At 44.1% G+C, this 21,086-nt stretch overlaps 1 protein-coding gene across 1 annotated transcript in view; it reads left to right on the top strand.

Moving 5' to 3' along the window:
• LIN52 (lin-52 DREAM MuvB core complex component) overlaps positions 1 to 20,341 on the top strand; it is an 86,943-nt gene extending 66,602 nt beyond the window's left edge. Inside the window, exon 6 of the mRNA XM_060262238.1 lies at positions 19,779 to 20,341. Within this exon, the coding sequence (XP_060118221.1) occupies positions 19,779 to 19,834 (56 nt within the window). The 3' untranslated portion in view covers positions 19,835 to 20,341. The remainder of the gene's footprint in view (positions 1 to 19,778) is intronic.
• The last annotated feature ends 745 nt before the right edge of the window (positions 20,342 to 21,086 follow it).

Genomic DNA, 21,086 nt, shown 5'->3' with positions numbered 1-21,086 from the left:
ATCAGAGTTAATAGTAGTTTCTGCATTGGATGTCTAAGATTTTACTAAGGAGATGGGCATCTTAAATCTCTATGCTAGTCATATAAAAAGTGCTTCTTCAATGAAAAGATGGAGTGACTAATGCCACAGTCTAGCACATAATGTATCCAGAGCTTCACTGATCGCTGCATTTTGCAATTTAATGGATAAGGTGTCCCCCCCCCTCCCCGGCCCCGATCTGTATATCTACATGCTCCACTGTGTCAGATCTGCATTCCTGGGATGTAAGGTTCCATTAAAAATAAATAATAATCACAGCCCCCACTCTCCCCCCTCACCACACTCATTTTCTATAATATGGTAATGATATCACCGTAGCAGTAATTACGGGTCATCTTCATTTCTTTCATCTCTGCTGGTTCTGATGGCTTCATTCCTTTGACGGAGAAGATTTGGCTCTGGGTACTGTGATTATTTTGTTAAGCATTATTCGAATAGACAGGAGTGAGAGAAATTAATCAATCCAAATGCAATTAGCATCATGTTTAACCCAGTGATGGACGTCTCAAGGTGAAACAGCCAAGGGAGTTTCAGTCATTATTATTCAATCCAGTGGCTCTTATCTAAATTATAATCAAGAGGGGTTTTATTGGCTTCAAGGAGAGGAGATGTAACTCTTTCCCTTCACCAAGTGTCAAGAAGATCATGGGTCAAGAAGGTCAAGATGGCTGCTGCTAGTTTCTTGGAGTAGGAAGTACTACAGTATATTCATCTTAATATTTAGGTTAGTTGAAACAAAATGGTTGTATTCCTGTGTTCTTAGTGAATTTGATCTGAGTACGTTTTTGTACTTGGCCATCTAGGAATGACAAGTACTGTACCTGTCTGTACACCAAACCACTGGAGCCCACACTGGTTAGGTCTGTATCATAATAATAGTCTTTAGAATGCTGTGTAGACCCTATTACTGCTGGCTTGTAGAAGAATAGGAAACAACCCATTCAGGACAAATCATTTTGATTAATTTTTTAAAATACTTCTCATTTGTATGTCTTCTGTAAGAAAGTGGAATTATGTACATTTAATAATTCTCCAGAATGATTATCCAGCTGTGGTAATCTGATACCCCAGACTAAAACATTTGCATAATAAATGAAGATAACAAGTTAAACAGCTATTATTACAACTAGCCGTACTGTCCAATGAGCAGTACTTTGTCATCAAAACCAGAAATAGAGCAGGCACTGCTAGTGTATGATCAGGTTATTTTTTGTATTTAGAGGCCAAATATTATTTAACCACATTATTTAACCAAATATTATTTAAAGGCCAAATATTATTTAACCAATTTGTTAGCTTTGTGCTTGTTTAGGAATTCAGTGCCACAAGTCTTAACCCCGTGTGTCAATTATAGTTTTTAACTTTTGACTTGTAATTCATTTTCCCATCTTTGATACATAAGTACTGCCACATCATAAAACTGGTTTTGGAAGGCCAAAGTGTATGTTGTTAATATTCAACTGATGAATGGGTGGAATACAGGCAGTATAGACATGCAGAATGATGCATGCAGTTATATTTTGTCTTCCATTTCTGCATCCGGTTTCTGAGGCACAAGTTGTGTATTTTAACTTGTTTTTCAGTGTGCTCATAGAAAACTTGCTAGCTAAGCATTTTCTGAACACTTTTCTTTCTTAAAGGGCATTGTCAAACATGCATTTCCCACACCAAAGCTCTGAAGTTTTAAATATTTAAGATATTTAAGATATCACATACATAAATACACAAGAAGGAACCCACAAGGAACTCACAGGGGAGTACAAATTCCATCCCCCTTCTGGTGTTCCCCAGTTACTCACTTCTCCATCTCTTGTTTGCCTTCTCCTTCCCTTGCTGATGCTTTTGGCCCTCATTGGCCAGGGGATGGGGACATGCAGGAGATAATTTCTGCTGTAAGTTCATAAAAACATCCCCCCACTGTTGAATAGCAGCAGTGGGCCAGTAAGTAAACACCACTAACTAGTGAACCCACCGTGAGTTCATAGGTCATCTTTGCTAGTCTGATAATAAAGTAATACCATAGATCAGATTGAAAAATGAACCCAATCTGGACCAGCAGAAGAGCTGTTTAGCTAGATTACACCAAAGGTTGATGTAATTCTATCACCACCATTTAAGAAAATAAGCATCTCTTCCACCCTCCTTTATGGAAGCTGTGAACTTGCCATGTATGCAAATGGCAGGATTACTTATATGTTTGAGTAATTTTCATTATTATGATAACAGTGTCCCACCCCTCATTTTTTCCAGCAATAGCTGCTGGGCTTGGGCTGAAATCTTCCAAACTTTTAATCATGGGAGACTACTGCATCCATGCTAAGTGCTTCTTGCGGAAGCAACTCAAGACTTCACAAGTGCTGTGACAACAATGGGCCTTCTCCAGTACTTCTTGGATCCCAAAAAATTGAGAGGTCATACATTCAGATAGAAGTAGTCTGGATCTTAAGGGCCTTGGACTAATACCCTTTGTTGTGGATAGACTTTTACTTGGTGTAACTCAGGAGTAGAAAACTTATCTGGGAGGCTGATGTGATATCTTCAAGACACCTCTCTCACTGTTATGAGAACATGCTTCAAACTATGGAGCAGAAGGGCCAACAACTGAAATGTGGGTAGAGAAAGACTTTGGATATATCCAACACAGCATACATTCCAGCTCACTTCAAAGAGCAGCAAAAAAACTATACTACTTTGCCATAGTTGTATCTGCACACAGTTGGCTGGTATAGCTTTTCAGAATAGTTGGATACCTTATAGGATCTGGACCTAGTAGAGAGGATATTTGCTCAGATGCCTGCTGTGACATTCTATTAATATACTGCTTGTTTATATAGTGTGACAATGTCTTTTTGTTACACAGTATAAGAAGACAGGTCCATGCCCCAAAGAGCTTAATTTTATTAAACAGACATCAAAGGGTTGAAGGGGCGTCTGAGGCTTTGGTTAGTTAAAGTCTGAGACTCCCTTCCCTCCAACTGGTGAAGCTGTCCAACTGGCAATGGTTAACGCCTCTCTGAATGAAGGATGATGAGTGTGTCCAGTGCACCTTCTAGTGACATTTTTTGAGCTGGTGATGGGCATAGAACATGAAAATGGTGGTTCATGTTAGTCCATGGTTCATGTGATCACCCAAACCAGAGATTTGTTTCGTTTCATGATTTGTCCTGGGAGGTATAAAACTCACTGGGAGTCTTCAGCAGGCTCTCCTCCACCTGCCCTTCAGGTTTGGCAAAGATTGGGTTGGAATGTTTGAGTTATAGCCCCCCAAAACAAGTGCCCCCAGGAAAGCTCAGCTTCAGCTCTCAGGACAACTAACTCTTCTCTCTTTGTGTTGCAAAGTGAAAGCAACAGAGTCAGGGTGTCTGCTCCCATAGAGCAGAATGGGAGCTCCATGATTGGCTTCCAGAGCTGCCAATCAAATTATGGACAACTGCTGTGCATGTTTCAAGGGCTTCCAGAAGTCTACCCCCAGTGTTGCCTAGGAATTGATTGAATCGGCACCAGGCTGTCTGGGAAAATGAACCACAAAAATGAACCAAATGAATCATCAAGGGGAAAAGGTGGTTAGTTTTCCAGTTTGGGCATGGTGTGAGCAAATAGACCTGTTCAGAATGAACCACAAATCGGCCCAATTTGTGTACAAATCACAATTCATGGATCGGTTCATTCCCATTCTTAGGTGAGATTTATTCCACTCAGCTAGCCTCACCAGCATGAAGTTTCCAAATAATCTTCAAAGGCAACTCCATGTAAAGTAGCAGTAGTCTAACAAAAGTGTAATCAGTGTATAGATAATCATGACCTGATCTTACTTTCCAAAGAAGAGACGTAATTGACAAACCAACCAGAGCTTTGTAACCACACCGTGTACGACAGATGAGATCTAAGCTTCCGAAATTGATCTAGTGGCCCTCTATCCAACTGCAAATATGCTCTTTCAAGAGGAGTGCAGCCCCAACTAGGACAAGCTGACACCTCAAGGTACAGTTAGATTATCCATTTGGAAAGATTTCCTGAGCATAAGGGGTTTTCAGCAATGCATTAAGCTGCACAAGGAAATTGGAGGTTTGTTATCAATTCGTTATCCTCCTTTGGTATCATTAGAGATTTTCAAGAAAAGGTTGGCGAAGCATCTGTTGGATGCTTGATACAATGCGAAAGGTCAGATTAAGATCCACTGTGTGTTTTTAAGTCTCATTCTTAATGCATATGTAATGGAAATATCAGAATCACTTGGTGTTCCATGAATATCTAGCATTGGATGATCAACATTTGTCTCTGTATGTATATGTTTATTAATATTGTTATAGTTTAATTATATTGTGTGAACTTGATGGGGCATCATTGTACATAAATAACTTTTTTCTTTGAGATCCTTCAGGGTAACAGCTGCTTACATAAGTGTAAGTCACTACTTTCATTACTGGTTTTATCAGAGTAAATCCTCCATTATTTCCTGACTATCCAGACCTTATGACACTGTATAGTGCTGTGTTAACCATATGTATGAGAAGGCTTTTTACAAGATGTTGGGGGCCAATGAGCATGGACCCCCAGTCTCAAGCTGAGTATTCTTTTCTAATTAAATTGCCCTTGGAAGGAACATCCAGAGCTACAGTTTCCAGTTTGGATTGAAGGCCGAACATTGTGAGTCTTTGTCGTTTGATTAAAAATGTTACTTAACCTTTAAATTGCTACAGATATAAAGATAGCCCTGAGTTTCTAATGTAATCTCCTCAAAGTTAAAATCGGGAAAATCTTTGTGTAATGAAACCCATATGTCATAGTGAAAGGATGCAAAGCGCTGGCAGAGTGGGCTGCTCTCGCAAGAGATTCTGTACCCAATCTTGTTAACCAGGGCTGCTTTTGGTAATCCCTCATCTCCTCACTTGCAAGAAATCAATCTGTACTACTGAATCTCTTCAACCAGCAGCCACAAAATTTACTGCAGGAGGCAGTTTGGGGACACTTGTAGTGGGAAGGAAGACCAAGGCAACAAGGCTAAATATAGGATTGAGGGATTGAAGTTCCAGAGAGGAGATTATATTAAACTGTGCTCCACCCTCCCAGCAACAGGAAAATTAAGCTTTCATTTTTGGCTTCTGCCTCCTGTCTTCACTACCTGGTTTGAGATCCTTCTATTATGAGACAGAAAATTTAATTCCTGGTTTGGGGCCTCTTGTTATTTATAGTAACCCAATGGCTGTTCCTGGGCAAGGGTGGATTTGTTCAGATACTCAGCTTTTATTGTAACCTAGGCCGATTACATCTTAAATTGGTATTTTCTGTGGTCTTCAGTGCCCCCACTTCCCCATCTAGCTGAGGAGATTAATTTGTAACTGAGCTATTGCGGTCATAGCTATTGTTGATTTTGTATTTTAGTGATAGATGCACTGCATAGGATAGATAGTAAATTTTGCCCTGACATGGCGATTCATGTTTGTGTTCAGTGCTATGCAGATTTTTGTAGTTGTTTGCTAGTATAATGAAATCTGCACTGAGGTCTCAACTCCAAGAGGCAAATCTTTTTGATTAAGCAACCATTTAAAAATATTCCCAAGATTTTCAAGACAATTTTGTTTAACCATTTGCAACTGGCTCCCCTTGTTCTCCTGGGTAGTCAGTGATGACAGCTATTATTGTGTGAAATTGGCAACAATTTCATCTAGGTTGTAGGTGGCAGTTTCTTTCTCTTGCTTGCATCTATACCAAAACAATTCTGAGACTCTTGGAACAGAATTCCTCCTGAGGAATAACGAAATGTTTACCACTAGAAACTTTTTTGTGTGTGTATCTCACCCATATTTGGGAGGGGAGATTCTGAATGAAGAAAGAAGAGACTGGAACTGAGCTCTAGCCAATCTTAATTTTCCTAGGAGTATACCATCTAGATTCTTGTGTATGTAGATTTGAGAAACTGCAGCAACATACAAGAAAAATAGACAGGAAAATCCAGGAATTTCTGTTTGCAATTTGGATGGTGTTTGCAGATGACAGTGGGCTTATTTTGATATCTATCAAGACTTTCCCTTCATTTTGTATTGTACCTTTTAAAATTTAGAGCCTAGTTGCCTCCTTAGTGTGTATGGAGAAGAGGAATACAGAATAGCAGAAGGCTGTCTCCTGCTCCTAATGGGATTTCGTAGCAGCATGTGCGAGTTTGTTTCAGAAGTCAGAAATGAACAGATGTTGGTATAAATTACCTCTGTGTCTGATGTCTTGCAAATTAAAAGCGCGTTTGGCATCACTAAACAATTTCACCAGGTGGGGGGGGGAGGGTGAGCGGGTGGTGATTATTGTAGCAGGTTGGTAAGAATCTTTAAGCTGTAGCCGAGCAAGATAGCAAGGATAAAGGAATGAAGAATAAAATGAGAGGTCTGTGAATTAATCAGAAATGTTAACATCTCCGATGACAAGCGAACAGGAGGGCACGTGCTCTGGAGCAGCCCCCAACTCACAGTAATTTCACTTGGAGTGCAGAACTAGTCAGTGCTCACAGTCTGATTTATAGGGTGCAGCCCTCTTCAGGGGCGCATAGTTGTCACACATTCGTATATCTCATATATGGGACTGGTGCTGTGGAAAACTTCCACTCCATCAGCTGATAATGCAGCAGTTTGACATTACTTCAGCAAGAATAGGGCGTGGAATTTGATTCAACATGAAATTTCTAGAACCTCAAACTTCCGGTGGTTATGTTTCTAAGTTGAGTTTTTTACCCCAAGAAATGACTGAAGAACATGACTGTTCTTTATCATCTATCTTTTTACAGAAAAATTTACATTTTATTGCCTCTGAACTTCACAGATATGTGCAATCCTATCTCCCATTCTGAGAATATTTGGATGAAACAGCTATTAAAGTACTTGCTTGTTTCAGCTCACATAGCAAGGGCCAATTTACATAACCATTGTCATACAATGAGGTGTAAGATGAGTGAATGTGGTTTGACTTTTTCCTCTCTGGGCATGTTACAAACTGGTCGTATGATTGCTTTGAATTCTCCTTTTTCTTAATGTAATTGTGTATTGGTTGTCACTAAAGCCATGTATTTAAATATTGAGGTGGTGCAATAAAATGGAATCCAAATGTGGTCGCTCATATGACCAATTTCTAATTATGTTGTTTCAGCCCACATATTAACCCACATATCATCACCTAATGTTGCTATGAACTGGTCCTTAATCAAGGGTGTTGTGGGAGACTTAAGCCTTATTTATTCAAAATAGTTTTATCATGCTTTATTTCTTTAGTTTACTGGAATAAACCAGCCTTACACAATGTCCTGAATGCACCAAGTGAAAATGTCTGCTGTACTGCTCCAGTAGGCCATTCCAGAGGAATGAACCTGCCACAAAGAAAGACTGTGACCTAACTGTTGCCAGGAGATAATGATAGTTGAGGGTACCACCAGGAGAAGACTGTCTAAGAAGTGTAAGCGGCTCACGGGGATAAATTGAGAGATGCGGTTTGAGAGGCATGAAGGCTCCAGCTCATGAAGGGCTTCAAAGGAGATAAGTGGCACTTTGAATTAGGCCCCAAAGCAAATAGGGGACCAGTGCAATTGACATGGCATGGGCATTATATGTTCTAAGCAGATAACCCCAACAAGACTTTTCCCATTACATTTTTACCAGTTCAAACTTCCAAGATATCTTCAAAGGTAGCTCCACATAGAGCGCATTATGGTAGTACAAGCTGGAGGGTATGGTAGCATGGAATAGCGTGGCTAGGTCAGTAGAGTCTAAATAAGAGGCCAGTTTATGAGCAAGATGTTGCTTCTAGCAACAGCACTGACCTGCTTATCTATAGACAATGCCAGTTCCACGGCTCTTAAATTTGTTTACTAGAGAAAGCTTAGCCCCAGTTTTGGAGTAGTGATAATCGTATGGAACTAGCTTTTGGGAGATCCAAATTCAAACCCCCACTTTGCTTTGAAAGCTTGTTTGGTGACCTTGGGCCACATTGACGCTCTCAGCCTATCCTACCTCACAAGGTTGTTGTAAAGCTACAATGGAGGAGAGGAGAATGATATAAGCAGCACTGGATTTCCACTGGGATGAAAGGTGGCATATAAATGAAGTAAATAAGACAAGTAGATCAACCTAGCAAAGCGCTCTGCCTACCCAACCAGGATCACCTCTGTCTTGTCTAGAGTAAGATAGAGATAGCTCAAGATGGGTAGCCTTTCTGTAGCAGCAGAAAAGAACAAGAGTCCAGTAGCACCTTAAAGACTAACAAAATTTGTGGCAGGGTATGAACTTTCATGAGTTGCTGCTCACTTATTTGTCTGGAGTAAGTTTAGCCGTTTAACCATAGTCTCAAGACAATGACCCAGCAAATTCACAGCCAGTTCTGAAGGCTTCAACAGCCCATTCTAAAAGCTCCTGATGACCTTAGCCAAAGGGTTACATACAGATTAAAGAGCACTTGGGATAAAATGGATCCTTGGAATCCCCCCCCCCCGCACACACACATTAGGTCACAGCTAGCTGTTTTTACCTCACCTGTGAAAAATCTTTTACTTCCTGCCAGCAAGAAATGAGTGAAATTGTTAGAGGGCTGTCCCTTTTACCCCCATAATTGATGGCGTTTGATCATTGTCAACTATATCAAATGGTTATCAGCTGTATCAAACACTACTGATAGGTCTGGCAATTATCAGCGGCAATGTATTGCCCTTATCCAACTGTAGTGGAGATATACAGTAGTAGTGTTTCTGTCCCGAAACTCAGCCTGGTCAGATGTCTCATCCAGAAATGTCCGCACTTGCTCTGCCACATCCCAATCCATCATCTTACCTAGAGGGTTATCAGAATCCTTGTTAGTGTGGCAAACTGTATTTACTTTCTTCCACAAAATGTGAATGATGTCTTTGAGAGATAATAAAAGATCAACAGCTAGGAACACAGCTGAAGCTGGGACAAAATTATTTGATATCCCTGACATTGACCTCTGGGTACATATGGAACGTATGAAACTACCGTACTGCCTCACACCATTGGTCTATCAAGGTCATTATTGTCTTCTCTGCCTAGCAGAAGCTCTCCAGGTATTTAGGGGGTGGTCTTTCACTTTTCATGCTTAGTACTTACTGGGGATTCATAGCATTAAACCTTGGACATCAACACTGAGTCACAGCCCCATCCCCTAAATTATGCGTGGAGGGGTGCCACTGCCTCAATATGCAAAAGATAATTCTTGAATTATTAGTGGACAACGGATCAATTTCTGGAGAACCTCCATTTTGTTTGGTTTCAGTTTACACATCTCCTGTTTTGACATATTTATTGCCACTAAGCAAAATAGGCATTTGCCTAGTGTGCTGGGCCAGGGTGGCACTGTATTGGGCCCTTCCCCCTCCTTGCTCTGTACCATAAGCAAATGCCTGCCATGCTGCCCACCAGCCTCCTCCACAGTGCCCACCCCACCACCCCACACCCTTCTACCCTCTCCCCATGGACCACAAGCAAACCCAGGGGAGGACGCCAGAAAGGAGGTGGAGTGACGCCAGCTGGCTTGCATATAGCCTCTCTGTGGTGCTCAGAGAACACCGCAGAGAGGCTGCACATCCTCCCCACCTTCTTCCAGCTTTGCCCACCGGGGAGGGCGGAAGAGTGTGGGTGGCTGGGTGGGCACTGCAGAGCAGGGTGGTGGGGAAGCAGGGCCTTGACTAGGGCACTGCGTCCCCTAGGGCCGCTCCTATTTATTGCTACACTCCTCCCCCCCCCCAATTAAATCCAAATAATGACCGTATAAACCTAACTTGTTATTGGTGTTTGGCCTTTGCATATGTAAAAATTTCTTCATTAAGTTGTATGCTAATTTGCTGTTCACTTATGTAGAGTCATCTGTCAAGTTATATATGAACTTTAACTTCCATTTCAATTTATCTGAAGAAAAGTGTGTGTACATGAAAGCTTTTATCTTGAATAAAATTTTGTTGGTCTTAAAGGTGCCACTGGACTCAAATATTGTTCTACAAAAGTAACAAGTAATATTTCACCCGAAGCAATTTGCTCTCATTTTTTGAGGCATCTCCACATGCTGTGTGTCCATCACAAGGGCCTATCACAGCAGGGCTATCTGGCCTAAGCCTCACATTCACAAACGGCCTCAAATTTAGACTTTTAACGTTCTCTCCAAATGAGGTTTACACATACAGTCACAGAGGTACACTGACAGGATTAAAAGAAGATGTTTATCATAAAACCTGTGTCCCATTAGTAGGCCACATCATCTGTAATGAGCATTATGAACTAATATTCTCCTCTGGCAGCAGTGGTAGCAAGGTCGGGTGCTCATCACTGCCAGGGCCTCAAAAAACTGAAGTGGCCTGAGTTTCTGTCAGTCTTGGAGAGGCCCAGTCAATCACAGCTGTATGTATCCTGTAGTTGAAATACCCCACATTTCTAGATCTCTCCCTTTCTCTACTATTTTTGTTTGCCTCAGCAGATGTCAACATTCTCTGTTGCTTTAATGACTGAGAAGCAGAAGCCAGGATGGGCTATGCAGGCTTGATTCTTAACAACTGGGCAAGGGAACAGGCTGAGCCGAACCTGAATACTATCCTTGAGAACATTTAATTCCTCCTACATAAATGAATCTCTGCTGTTCATTCCTGTGGGGAGAAGCAAGCACAGGGAGGAGAGTGTCAGAGCTGCTGTGTGAGGGAAAACCAGGACTAATTTTGGGCAGGAGCTCACAGGAGCGGCAGTCCAGAACTTCTAAATTTAATGTGCTCTTTCTTTCATAACTGCCCTCCCCCCCCAAAAAAAACTTGCTTCTGTACTCCATTGTTTAAACCTCCTGTGAGAATTTTGCTGAACTCTAAGATTTGACAAACTTTCTAATATTTCCCCCACAAAAAATGAGAAAATAACCAAATCATATAAAGCAGACAGAATTAAGGGTTGCCAGCTCCAGGTGGGGCCTGGAGATCTCCTGCTCTTACAACTGACCTCCAGCCAACAGCTGGAGAAAAAGGCTGCTTTGGAGGGTGGACTCTATGGCATTGTACCATCCTGAGGCCCCTCCCCACCCCAAACCCTGCCCTCTCCCGACTCTGCCCCCAAAGTCTCCATGTATTTTCCAACACAGACCTGGCAACCCTAAGACAGATGGAAATCTTCCTCATGCCACTGTGGCCACATAAGAAAAAGTAATTGAAAAAGTATGATGTGAGTAAGGTTTTATTTTGATAATTATAATTCAAGAAGCAATAATTTAGTATAGGTAAATAATTTAGTATAGCTTCTGGTGATGTCAGGAGTGTGTGGCATATGCAAATGAGTTGTGATAATGAGCTCCTGCACCTCTTTTTCTGTGAAATGACCCCTAGGCAAAACAATATTGGGGAGGGGGAAAGGCTGTTGTGGGGAATTAGTATTGCAACCAATGCTCCCTCTAAGCTTCAGAGTCTTGTGAGCCAAAATTCTACTTTGTGAGCTACTAGCATTACAGTTGTGAGCTACGGCATAAATTAGCTTGCTCTGGGGTCATCCTTCCTGAGCTAAGACAAAAATGTGTGAGCTGGAGGCTAAAAATCTGTGCTAACTCAGCTTAGAGAGAACACTGATTGCAACTAGGGGTGTGCAAAAAAAAATCATAATTAATTGGATTTGGAAACATACAGGGCCAAAATATTCGGAATACCCGTATATTTCCGAATACCGGTATTCGGTATAGCCGTATATATGGGAGATAGAAATAGCCGTATATCTCCCGTATATACGGCTATTTCTGAATATAGGGCCCCATTATACCCTATGGACCATGGAAATCAATGGCAAAATAGGGTATATTGGAAGCCGCCTGGAGGGGAGGGGGTTTGAGGGAGAGCCCCCCAATTTGCAGGGGACTTTCCCCTACGAACCCCCCAATTCCCAAAAAGATTGGGCCAGGGGTTCCCATTCCAGGGGCACCCAAAGAGGGTGCCCCTATCCCACCATTATACCCTATGGGCCATTGAACTCAATGGCAACATAGGGCATAATCAGAGGCTACTGGAGGGCAGGGGGTTTGAGGGAGAACCCCCAAAACTGCATGGAACCCACAGGTGACTCTCTCCTACAAAACCCCCAAGTCCCAAAAAGATTGTGCCATGGGGTCCCTGTCTTTGGACTCCCCAAAAGGCCCATTGCTACCAATGCTGGGGAAAGCCCAATTAGCCACTTCCTCCACTATAATTGTTGTGGGAAAAGTGGTTCTGGCCAGAGGGGGGTTTAAGGGAGAGGCCCCAAAACTGCAGGGCAGCTTCAGGGGACTCCCCCACATGCAACCCCCCCTGGCCCAAAAAGATTTCACCCATCTGTGGGCACCCCAAAAGGAACAGTGTTCCCAATGGTGAGAAAAAAACAATTAGATCCACTTCCCCCACTGTAATCGTGGGAAAAGTGGCTCTGGGGAGCAGGGGTTTTGAGGAGAGCCCCCCAAACTGCTGTGCAGCTTCAGGGCACTGTCCCACACAAAACCCACAAGGGAACAGTGTTCCCAATGGTGAGAAAAAAACAATTAGATCCACTTCCCCCACTGTAATCGTGGGAAAAGTGGCTCTGGGGAGCAGGGGTTTTGAGGAGAGCCCCCCAAACTGCTGTGCAGCTTCAGGGCACTGTCCCACACAAAACCCACAAGGCCAAAAAAAAAAAAAATTGGACCAGGGGTCCAATTCCTGGGACACCCAAAGCCAAACCTAACTTCACACCAGAGAATCTCTATAGGACCCAAATGCACTACATCCCTCTATCTACTCTACAAACCCTGCTTGCCTGGAACCAATATAAACCCAGTTGCCAATGTCACTGCCACAGAAAACACAATCTGCTCAAGGTCTGCTCTGCAGACCTGGCTGCAGCAAACCCAGATGCCAGCTCTCCAGCCCTGCCCCAAACAATGTGGGGATAGCCGGCCAAGCACAACAGGCATGCTGGTTCTGGGTCTCTCACCCAGATGCCAGCTTCCCTGCCACAGTACATACAATCTACAGATGCCAGCTCTCCAGCCCTGCCCCAAACAACACAATTCTCAAACAAGAGAAGCAGTGGATCACACCTAGCTCCGCATCATTCTGTATCTGACACAAAGCAAGAAGCATTGCCTGGAACCAATATAAACCTTGAGTGATGGATGGTTGGCTGGCCCAGGCTCTTTTGCATTACCCAGGGTGCACCATGAGGAGACGAATCAGAGTTGCACCCCAAATGAGGAAGATCACTTGGAGGGCCTCAGATTGTGTGAGAGGAAGGGAACCATTCCTTCTCTCTCAGCTAGCAGCAACACACCAGCTATCACTGTCCCATTAGAGAGACCTCAGCATTGGTATGGCTGCTGGCTGCCTGTCATCATCACTGGCGCCTCCCTCTTTCTTCCTCCTGCCCCTGAAAAAAATACTGGGTTATCCTGGCTGGGCCTGTGGGTGCTGTTGGTTACAGTTGGGGGCTGTAAGGGCCCTTTTAGTATTATTAGGCATGTGTGGATGGGGACTGGGGAAATTTGGATTGGTTTGCAGATTTTAAACCAGCATTCACTTTTGGTTTGGGGATGGATGAGGGGTGGGGGGTTGCACTTCCAATCAATTTGTGAGTGAGTTTTTGGGCTGTCTTTGGACTCTAGTCTATGTTTAGTGGGAGAGTGTTTTACAACCACCTTCCAAGCGCGGACCAAGAGAGGATGCAGGCACAAGTAGGTGCTCACTTCATTCACTCTCAAAGTCTACATTCGGGGAACTGAACAGAGGCAAGTTGACCTTCAGGAAGACCAACTGCACAACTGTCCAGGGTTGCAGGTGATCCCAGTGTGGGCAGACAATGTTGCCCATATGTGAAAAGACATTTTCGCTCTGCACGCTCGTCAGTGGGCATGAGAGGAACGCCTTGGCCGTGGAGGAAAAGGCCAGCCAGACCGCCTCCTTCATGACCCAGTAGTCCAAAGGAGTCGTTTCCTGCGACTCGTTGGGCTCTGAAAGATAGTCCCTCACCATCACCGCACCTGTCTCCACTCTCAGGGGCCTACCACTCCCAGAGAGGCCAACAAGCCGCCCAATGAGTGTAATCTCGGCACTCTTCTTGGTGTGCATCTGGTGGGAAAATACTGCCTAACCGGGGAGGTTGGGGATGAACAGCAGTGGAAGTGGCAGATGAGCTGCTTCTACCCCCCTCCTCCTCAGCTACCGGCACTGGGCCCGCCCTGACTCTGCAGCTCTCGACCTTCTGGGAGAGCTCGTCTCGCCAGCGATTGTGCCCTTAAGGCGCGGGTCTAACATGGTCGCCATCATGTAGACCTTATCCTGGGTGAAAGTCTGAAAGCGGACCTCAAGCCCTTCCTGCAGCCTAACAACCAGGGCCCGCTGCACGGAAGAACGTCTGCACGGCCTTGAGCTGGCACTAGAAATGAGGCCAGGTCCTCACGGGCCATGTGGGCCATGGGGACGACCGATGCGATGTTCACCGTATCAGACAAGAGTATTTCTGTGTGGGTCTTGAAGGGCCCAAGAACCTTCACAGTCTGAGAAATGTCCTCCCAATCCTCTTGGGTGAAACGGTTCTCATCCCGAAAGACCCTCGTCTCAGAGACAAAGGTATCCAGGGCTGCTCTCTGCTCCACCATGCGCTCCAGCATGACACAGGTGAAGTTCCAGCATGAGCTGACATCACCGATCAGGCAGTGCCCTGGCAGGCCTGTCAGTGTCTGTTTCTCACACAGAAGATACAAGTCCGTATTGCTGTGTGAGAAGTGACCCGTGATGTGCCGACACTTCTGGAGCAGAAGTCAGTACTCATGGGTCATGGCTAGATACTGACAATCCTGGCTTTTTGTCTGGCCAAATGCATCCTAAACCACGAGGTGGAGAAGGTGGGCCACACAAGGAAGGCATTTTAGGCCCTGATGCTGGACAGCCGCCTTGATGTTGGAACCACCATCAGTCACCACGAAGCCCGTGGAGATGTCCCTGCCTACCCAGCCCTCTAACTGCCGTGAGAGGATGGCTCTGAGAGTGTCCGCCATGTGCGGCACGTCGACTGCTTCAGCGTGCAGCAAGGCCCAGCGATAACCGGCCTGGCAGCCCTGACCCTGCCTGCTGCTACTGCCATCCCCACCCTGCAGCTCACTGGGTTGCCACCAATGCTCAGTCAGGGAGAGATACCCCTCGAACGCATGTTGAGAACTCCAGATATCTGAGGTGAAATGAACAGTCCCCCAGCAGCACAGGACAAATGCTCCTTCACCACAGATCTGGTCGCCCTGAAAACAGATGGCACAATGATCCTGCTAATGGTGGTTCTATCAGAAACTTTGTACCAGGGCGCCAGGTACTCGAGCAACCCTAGCACGCCGGGATTCTTGACCATTGAAAATGGAAGTCCATGGGTGACCAACCTGGCAAGGTTCCAGGCAATCACCCTCCTGCCATACCTGATTCCCCCTCTTGGCACACAGGTGCCACCCCCACCAAACATCTCAGGCAGAGATGCCTGGCATCCCTGCCCTGTCGCGGAACTTTCCTGGAGAGCTGTGGAGGTAGTCGCGGTGGGACGGACCTCTTGACTGGGTGGTGTTGGCTGCTTGGGCACCGCAGCACCAGCTTGCTTTTTTCCCTTAAGAAGCACCGCCTGGTGGTGCTTCCGCAGGTGGTTCCACATCCCCCCAGAGTCAGATGGGCAGGGTCCCACCCACAACTGATCCGGGCCCTGCACAGCTGGCACTGCGCATAGCGTGGATCCTCCGTAAGTTGGAAATGTTTCCAGATTTTGGAGGTGTACGGATGCCCAAGCTGACCAGTAGCTTGGGTTTCCGGAGCCACCTCCTGTGAGGTGCTCGGGGCAAACACATCGTGTCTCAGGGTGGCAGGAGGAGCTGGCCGCCGGGGAGAAGTGGGTGGAGATGGAGGCACCTCATGTGTCTCCATTTCTTCCTCCTCCACCCCATGCGGCCTCCCCTCCTGGCCATCCCCTGAAGGACTGCTGGTGCCCGAAGGAACTGAAGAAGGGGGCTGGTCCTCCTCAACAAGCTTCTCCTCCAGCTCCTGCACAACACTCTGCACCCTCCTTGGGGTGATCGTTTTGGACAGAAAACTGTCCCCAGAGCACATCTCTAAGGAGGGCTGCTCTTGCTGCCCCTCCTCTGGCTGTTGAGGCCAAGCGACATCAGCTGGAGGAGATACTGCCCGAGCAGCAGATCCCTGCTCAGTACCAGCACCTAACGGCACCTCTGCTGGGGGCGCCCCAGCAGCAGCCTCGAGCAGCCAAGGCGGGCCTTCTTCATCACACTCCAGCCAGAGCTCAGAACGCTGGAAGGTGGCTGTGGAGTGGCCCTACGCACAAGTGAGGGGGGGAACTGGGTCTTCCCCTACCCTTCCCCTCCACCCCTCTAGTCTTCTCCTTGGCCTTGCCCCCAGGGCCCCTCTTCTGTTGCCTGTCACTCATGTCACCCTTGGCCAGTCTCACACAACCTGAACTGAGAGTGGGGTTTTTTACAAACCTAACTCACTACACTGTACCCTGAACCAAGAGGTGCCCTGACTTCTTTTTAAAAACCCTCCCATCAAAACTTGTTTGTTTGTTTTTTTGGTCCCTAACCTGTCCTTCTTTGGGTTGGGGTAGTAGTAGTCTGGTAAAGTTTAGGAGACTAGGTGATCCTTCCTTCTACCTGGCTACAGTTTTTAAAAGGCTACCTTGAGATGAAGGCAATCCTTGTTATATCCTCCTAGTTAAACTTCTAACTAGATCCTGGGACAAACCAGATTTCCTTGCAAACTAGACATCAGGTGTCCCCTGTAAGAGAAACTGTGGTTTACCCTATGGAAATCTAAGGATGCACCGGCTTTCAGTGGCTGAAAACAAAATGCACTGCAACTCTAGTCTCTTTAAAAGGGAGCCTGATGTGGCCTAGTGGTCACGCTGCCTTTTATGAGAAACCTAAAATCTTTTTAAATTGCCCCTATCTGGCCTAGTTGAATTTTGAAAGAAGATAAAGCCCTAAACTGGATTAATTTTTTTTAAATTAAAAAAAACACAATCCCTAAAAACACCCTTATTAGTGGGGCAGCCTGTTTAGTGACCCTAGCCAAACCAAAAGCATCCTCAGACTCCAAAAATAGCTCTATAAAAACATGAAAGTGACCCATCCCATACAGCCCACACACCAACCTCCTCACACCAACCAGAGGTGATTAAAAAAACCCAAAACATGACAGAAACTTAACTTTTAACCCTCCTCCCCCCAAAAAAAACCAGAACCAGGAGAAGGGACAACAGGACAGGATGCAAAACCAACAACAGATCCAAACAAATCCAACTAAGAAAAGACCAACAAACTCAACTGTTAAAAAACTTAACTTTTTAACAATAAAAATTAGGCCAAACAGCCCCCCCCCCAAGAACCAGAACCAGAAGAGAAAAGGAACAACAGCAGCACAACATAGCAGCAACAAATCAAACACAGAATCCTTTTAAAACAGTAAAAAACTTTACTTTTAACAATATAGAAACTCAACCAACTCCTCCCCCCCAAAAAACCTTCACCCTAACCCCAAGAAATCCAAGCCACCCAAATCAGAAAAAGTAAAAAAGAGACTGCACTTTTAAAAGTCCTCTCACTAAAGTAAGATATAGGCAAATTGGGAAAAAACCCCACCCCCAGCAGAACCCCCTAAACCCAAATAAGCTACCCACCCACCCAAATCTGGATAAGGGACTCTGAGTCTTAAAAAGTCCTTTTACTTTTATCCTAACTAAAATAAAAACAAGAACCCCAAGACTGTCTTACCTTAGATGTCTTCTCCAGGCAGGTCAGGCAAGGCTGAGAGAGAGGAGCAGCAGCTGAGGCCAAGGGCCAGCGCAGCACAATCTCTCTCACACACCAACACAGCAGCAATGGAATGGAATCTAGGTTCTCTGAACCTATACAGAGCAGTTTCAAAAAATACCACTCCTCTGTGATTGGCCAGAGAACAGTGTTTACTTGGATACCCAAGTAAACAAAAGAACAACAATGTTGCTGATTGCTGGGGGATTAGCCGAGCCATCAGCTACACAACAGCCCTGCAAAGCATGCATTTGCAATGCATTTTGCAAATTGCATGCTTTGGATTGGCTGCTGGGGCTCCTCTCCCCCTCGCCCTCCCTTACTTTCTCTAAATAGGACTGTCACTTGATAAAAGAAATCTTAATTGATTACTTAAAGATCATGTGACTAAAACTCACTATGTATCAGACAGTAGTTCTGAAGAGAGAGGCATTATTTAGGCACAATGTAGCCCAAGTTTAGCCTTTTTAAACATCATGGATTCCAGTAACCTTTTTATTCTTTGATGAGGAACATACATTTCATAATGGGTTATTTTAGAAAATGAGACATAAATGTATGAAGCTGTGCTATGTTGAGTGAACCTATTGGTCCATCTATGGTTGTATGAAGCTGCCCTATATTGACTGAAGCAATAACCTATATTGACTGAATCTGTCTTATTTCCATGTTACTGCTGACTGGCAGCTGTCCTCCAGGGCCTCAGGCAGAGAAGGATCTTTTCCAGTCCTGCTGTCTGAGATCCTTCAGCTGGAGATGTCAGCAACTTAACTTGAAACCTCCTGAATGCAAAACGTGACTCTTCCACTGAGCTGTGCTTCTGTAACTATGTATGCATTCCCTACAGGGGTTTTGTTAGTTGTATTAACTATTTTTTTAAGTTGCCTGATTAATGGGTTCAATTAGCTGATGTAAAACATTTTCCTCAATTCAAAGGCTATTCTGATCATCAACACAGTGTTTCAGCCCTATGTGTCCAAAGAGTTGCTATGGCAGAGGGTTGTAGGGGCCTTGCTGATGGGGTTCCCTAAAGTAGTTGCACACCCAGGGATGTTCGCAGTATATAAGCCCCCACCCCCTATTGCTGCTGGACATTTTACTCATGACACAAACATTGAGAAGACCGCATAAAAGGAAATTGTTCTCTTTAAGAAGTTTATCTTATCTTGAAATACGTAACACTAGATTACCTTCAATAGAATCATAGAACTGACAAGTCAGAAATACTTAGCAGAAAAGTAGCTATGTAAAACCCTGCAGTGCTCTTCCCAGAGATTGATGATGCATACAGAAACATATAAGCCCTGCCTTGCTGTATTAAACATTCAGGCAATGACAATACGCTGCAAGGGCGTAGAGCAAAGCTCTATAAACTTTACTTTAACACACCATCCATAGATGAGCTACACTGAGGGAATATAAACCCCATTATGTTAATAGCATCCAGGGAGCATCACTGCCAAGAGGGAATGAAAATTCTATCTCATTTATGTTTAAGATCATAAGCATCCAGGGACAAGTAATCTTGAAATGGAGGGAGACAGAGGTCCATAATATAAGGGTTATAGCATCCAGGAAGAGATGCCCCTGCGGAGGAGCAATGGTGCTCTAGATTATTCTATTCATAGATGGATATAGTAGAAAAACTGAAAGAGTTCTTATTCTGCAGCAGGAATAAAGGAAGTGGGTACAGTATGAAATGAGACAGCTTGCGTATATTATGGCTGAGCTTTGATGTTGTTCTCAGTGTTTGGTCTGCATTTCCAGGCTGCTAGGAACTCTAAACTACAGCACAGATTTATTTCTTCATTTTATATATTTTTGCTACCTGTTGGGATCAGAAAGCCAGTTTACATGAATTTTCACAAAGGAGGTTAAGCGTTTAAAATGTATCTACTTTTCTAGTTTTATAGGGTGTTTTTCTCTCTTGATTGCAGCTAGAGAAATGACCAGAGGGAAATTCCTGAACATCCTGGAAAAACCAAAGAAGTAGCTGAAAGTGGAGCATGTACAGAAATACACCTGACTAATGGGAAACTACAGAATTCTACATATGCTGAAATGGAAAGGCAACTGGCTGCCTTTAGCTTACAAAAACACTCCCTTGTCTGTTGGCCCTTTTTGTGATGAGAAGCACTAATCTGGGCAAAGGCTGACACCAGATCCTTCAATGGGGCTATTTTACCCCCTGTCCTTTATCTGCTCCTGAAAATTCTGCCAAAATAAGCTGATTTTTTTTTACACAATTTCATCGGAGTAATGGTCTCATGGATCCGCAATACCTTATATTTAAAGTAAGATTCTTTAATGGTATCACTGTGTGCCTCTGGGTCATCTATACATGGCTCTTTTGTGTGCTCCTTTCTCTTCTCTTTTTAGGATGAGATCATCTTTTGTGTAACTGCTATGCTGAAAGAACTAATTGATTGCCTAATTATAAACAATATAAAATTATATATTTATATATAAATTATTAAAAAAAACAGATTGTATTAGCTAATCCTTGGGTTGGCTGGCTTTCTCATAAGTTAGCATTGTTTGCAAATTCTTATTAGCCACAAACATCACAGAAAAGACATATGTTACCATTCTCTTCTTCACATAGGTTTCATTGCCTCTGGTGCTGCTTGACACAAGGTGCCACATATCACCCTGAACTTCATTTTGTGCTTAACTACCATAGTCTTGGTAGCCTGGCGTGACTTTGTCCATGGGGTCGCAAAGAGTTGGATTCAACTGTGTGACTGAACAACAACAAACCATATTCTTGATAGGGTGGAATGGGAACTGGAAGATATCCTGTAAAATAGATAGACCTGTGCTGTACACTCAGCTTTACCAGTTTGCCCTGTTTAAATCCAGTTTGGTATCCTTCTCTACTGGCTCACTTGAAGAAGTAAGACAAGTTGTAATTAAAAACTTCCCGAAGTAAAATTTACAGATTGCCTTTATATTGTTTTCACAACTACAGAAAACAAATTTGGCAAAATTAGTTTCTCTGGCAAGACTGTTAACAATAATAATTTATGTAGTTTGTATTATCTGGTAGAGGGGACCGCTTACAATTGGTTATTCAGAAGAAGCACAACTGGGCTTTGCTTTCAGATTCTTTTCTCTGGAGGAGGAAGTCATAATACTGAAGATCACAATCCAGCCAATTGTAAGCACCTTTAAGTTCCATTAATTGTAATGGGACAGTTATGCATATGCTTAAGTTACTTCCATTGTAATATATTTAATTGTAA

The sequence above is a fragment of the Heteronotia binoei genome, chromosome 21 (assembly GCF_032191835.1).
Source record: "Heteronotia binoei isolate CCM8104 ecotype False Entrance Well chromosome 21, APGP_CSIRO_Hbin_v1, whole genome shotgun sequence".
NCBI classification, from domain to species: Eukaryota; Metazoa; Chordata; class Lepidosauria; order Squamata; family Gekkonidae; genus Heteronotia; species Heteronotia binoei.
The sequence above is the reverse complement of the archived record's forward strand: the minus strand, read 5'-3'. Positions and strand labels throughout refer to the sequence as shown.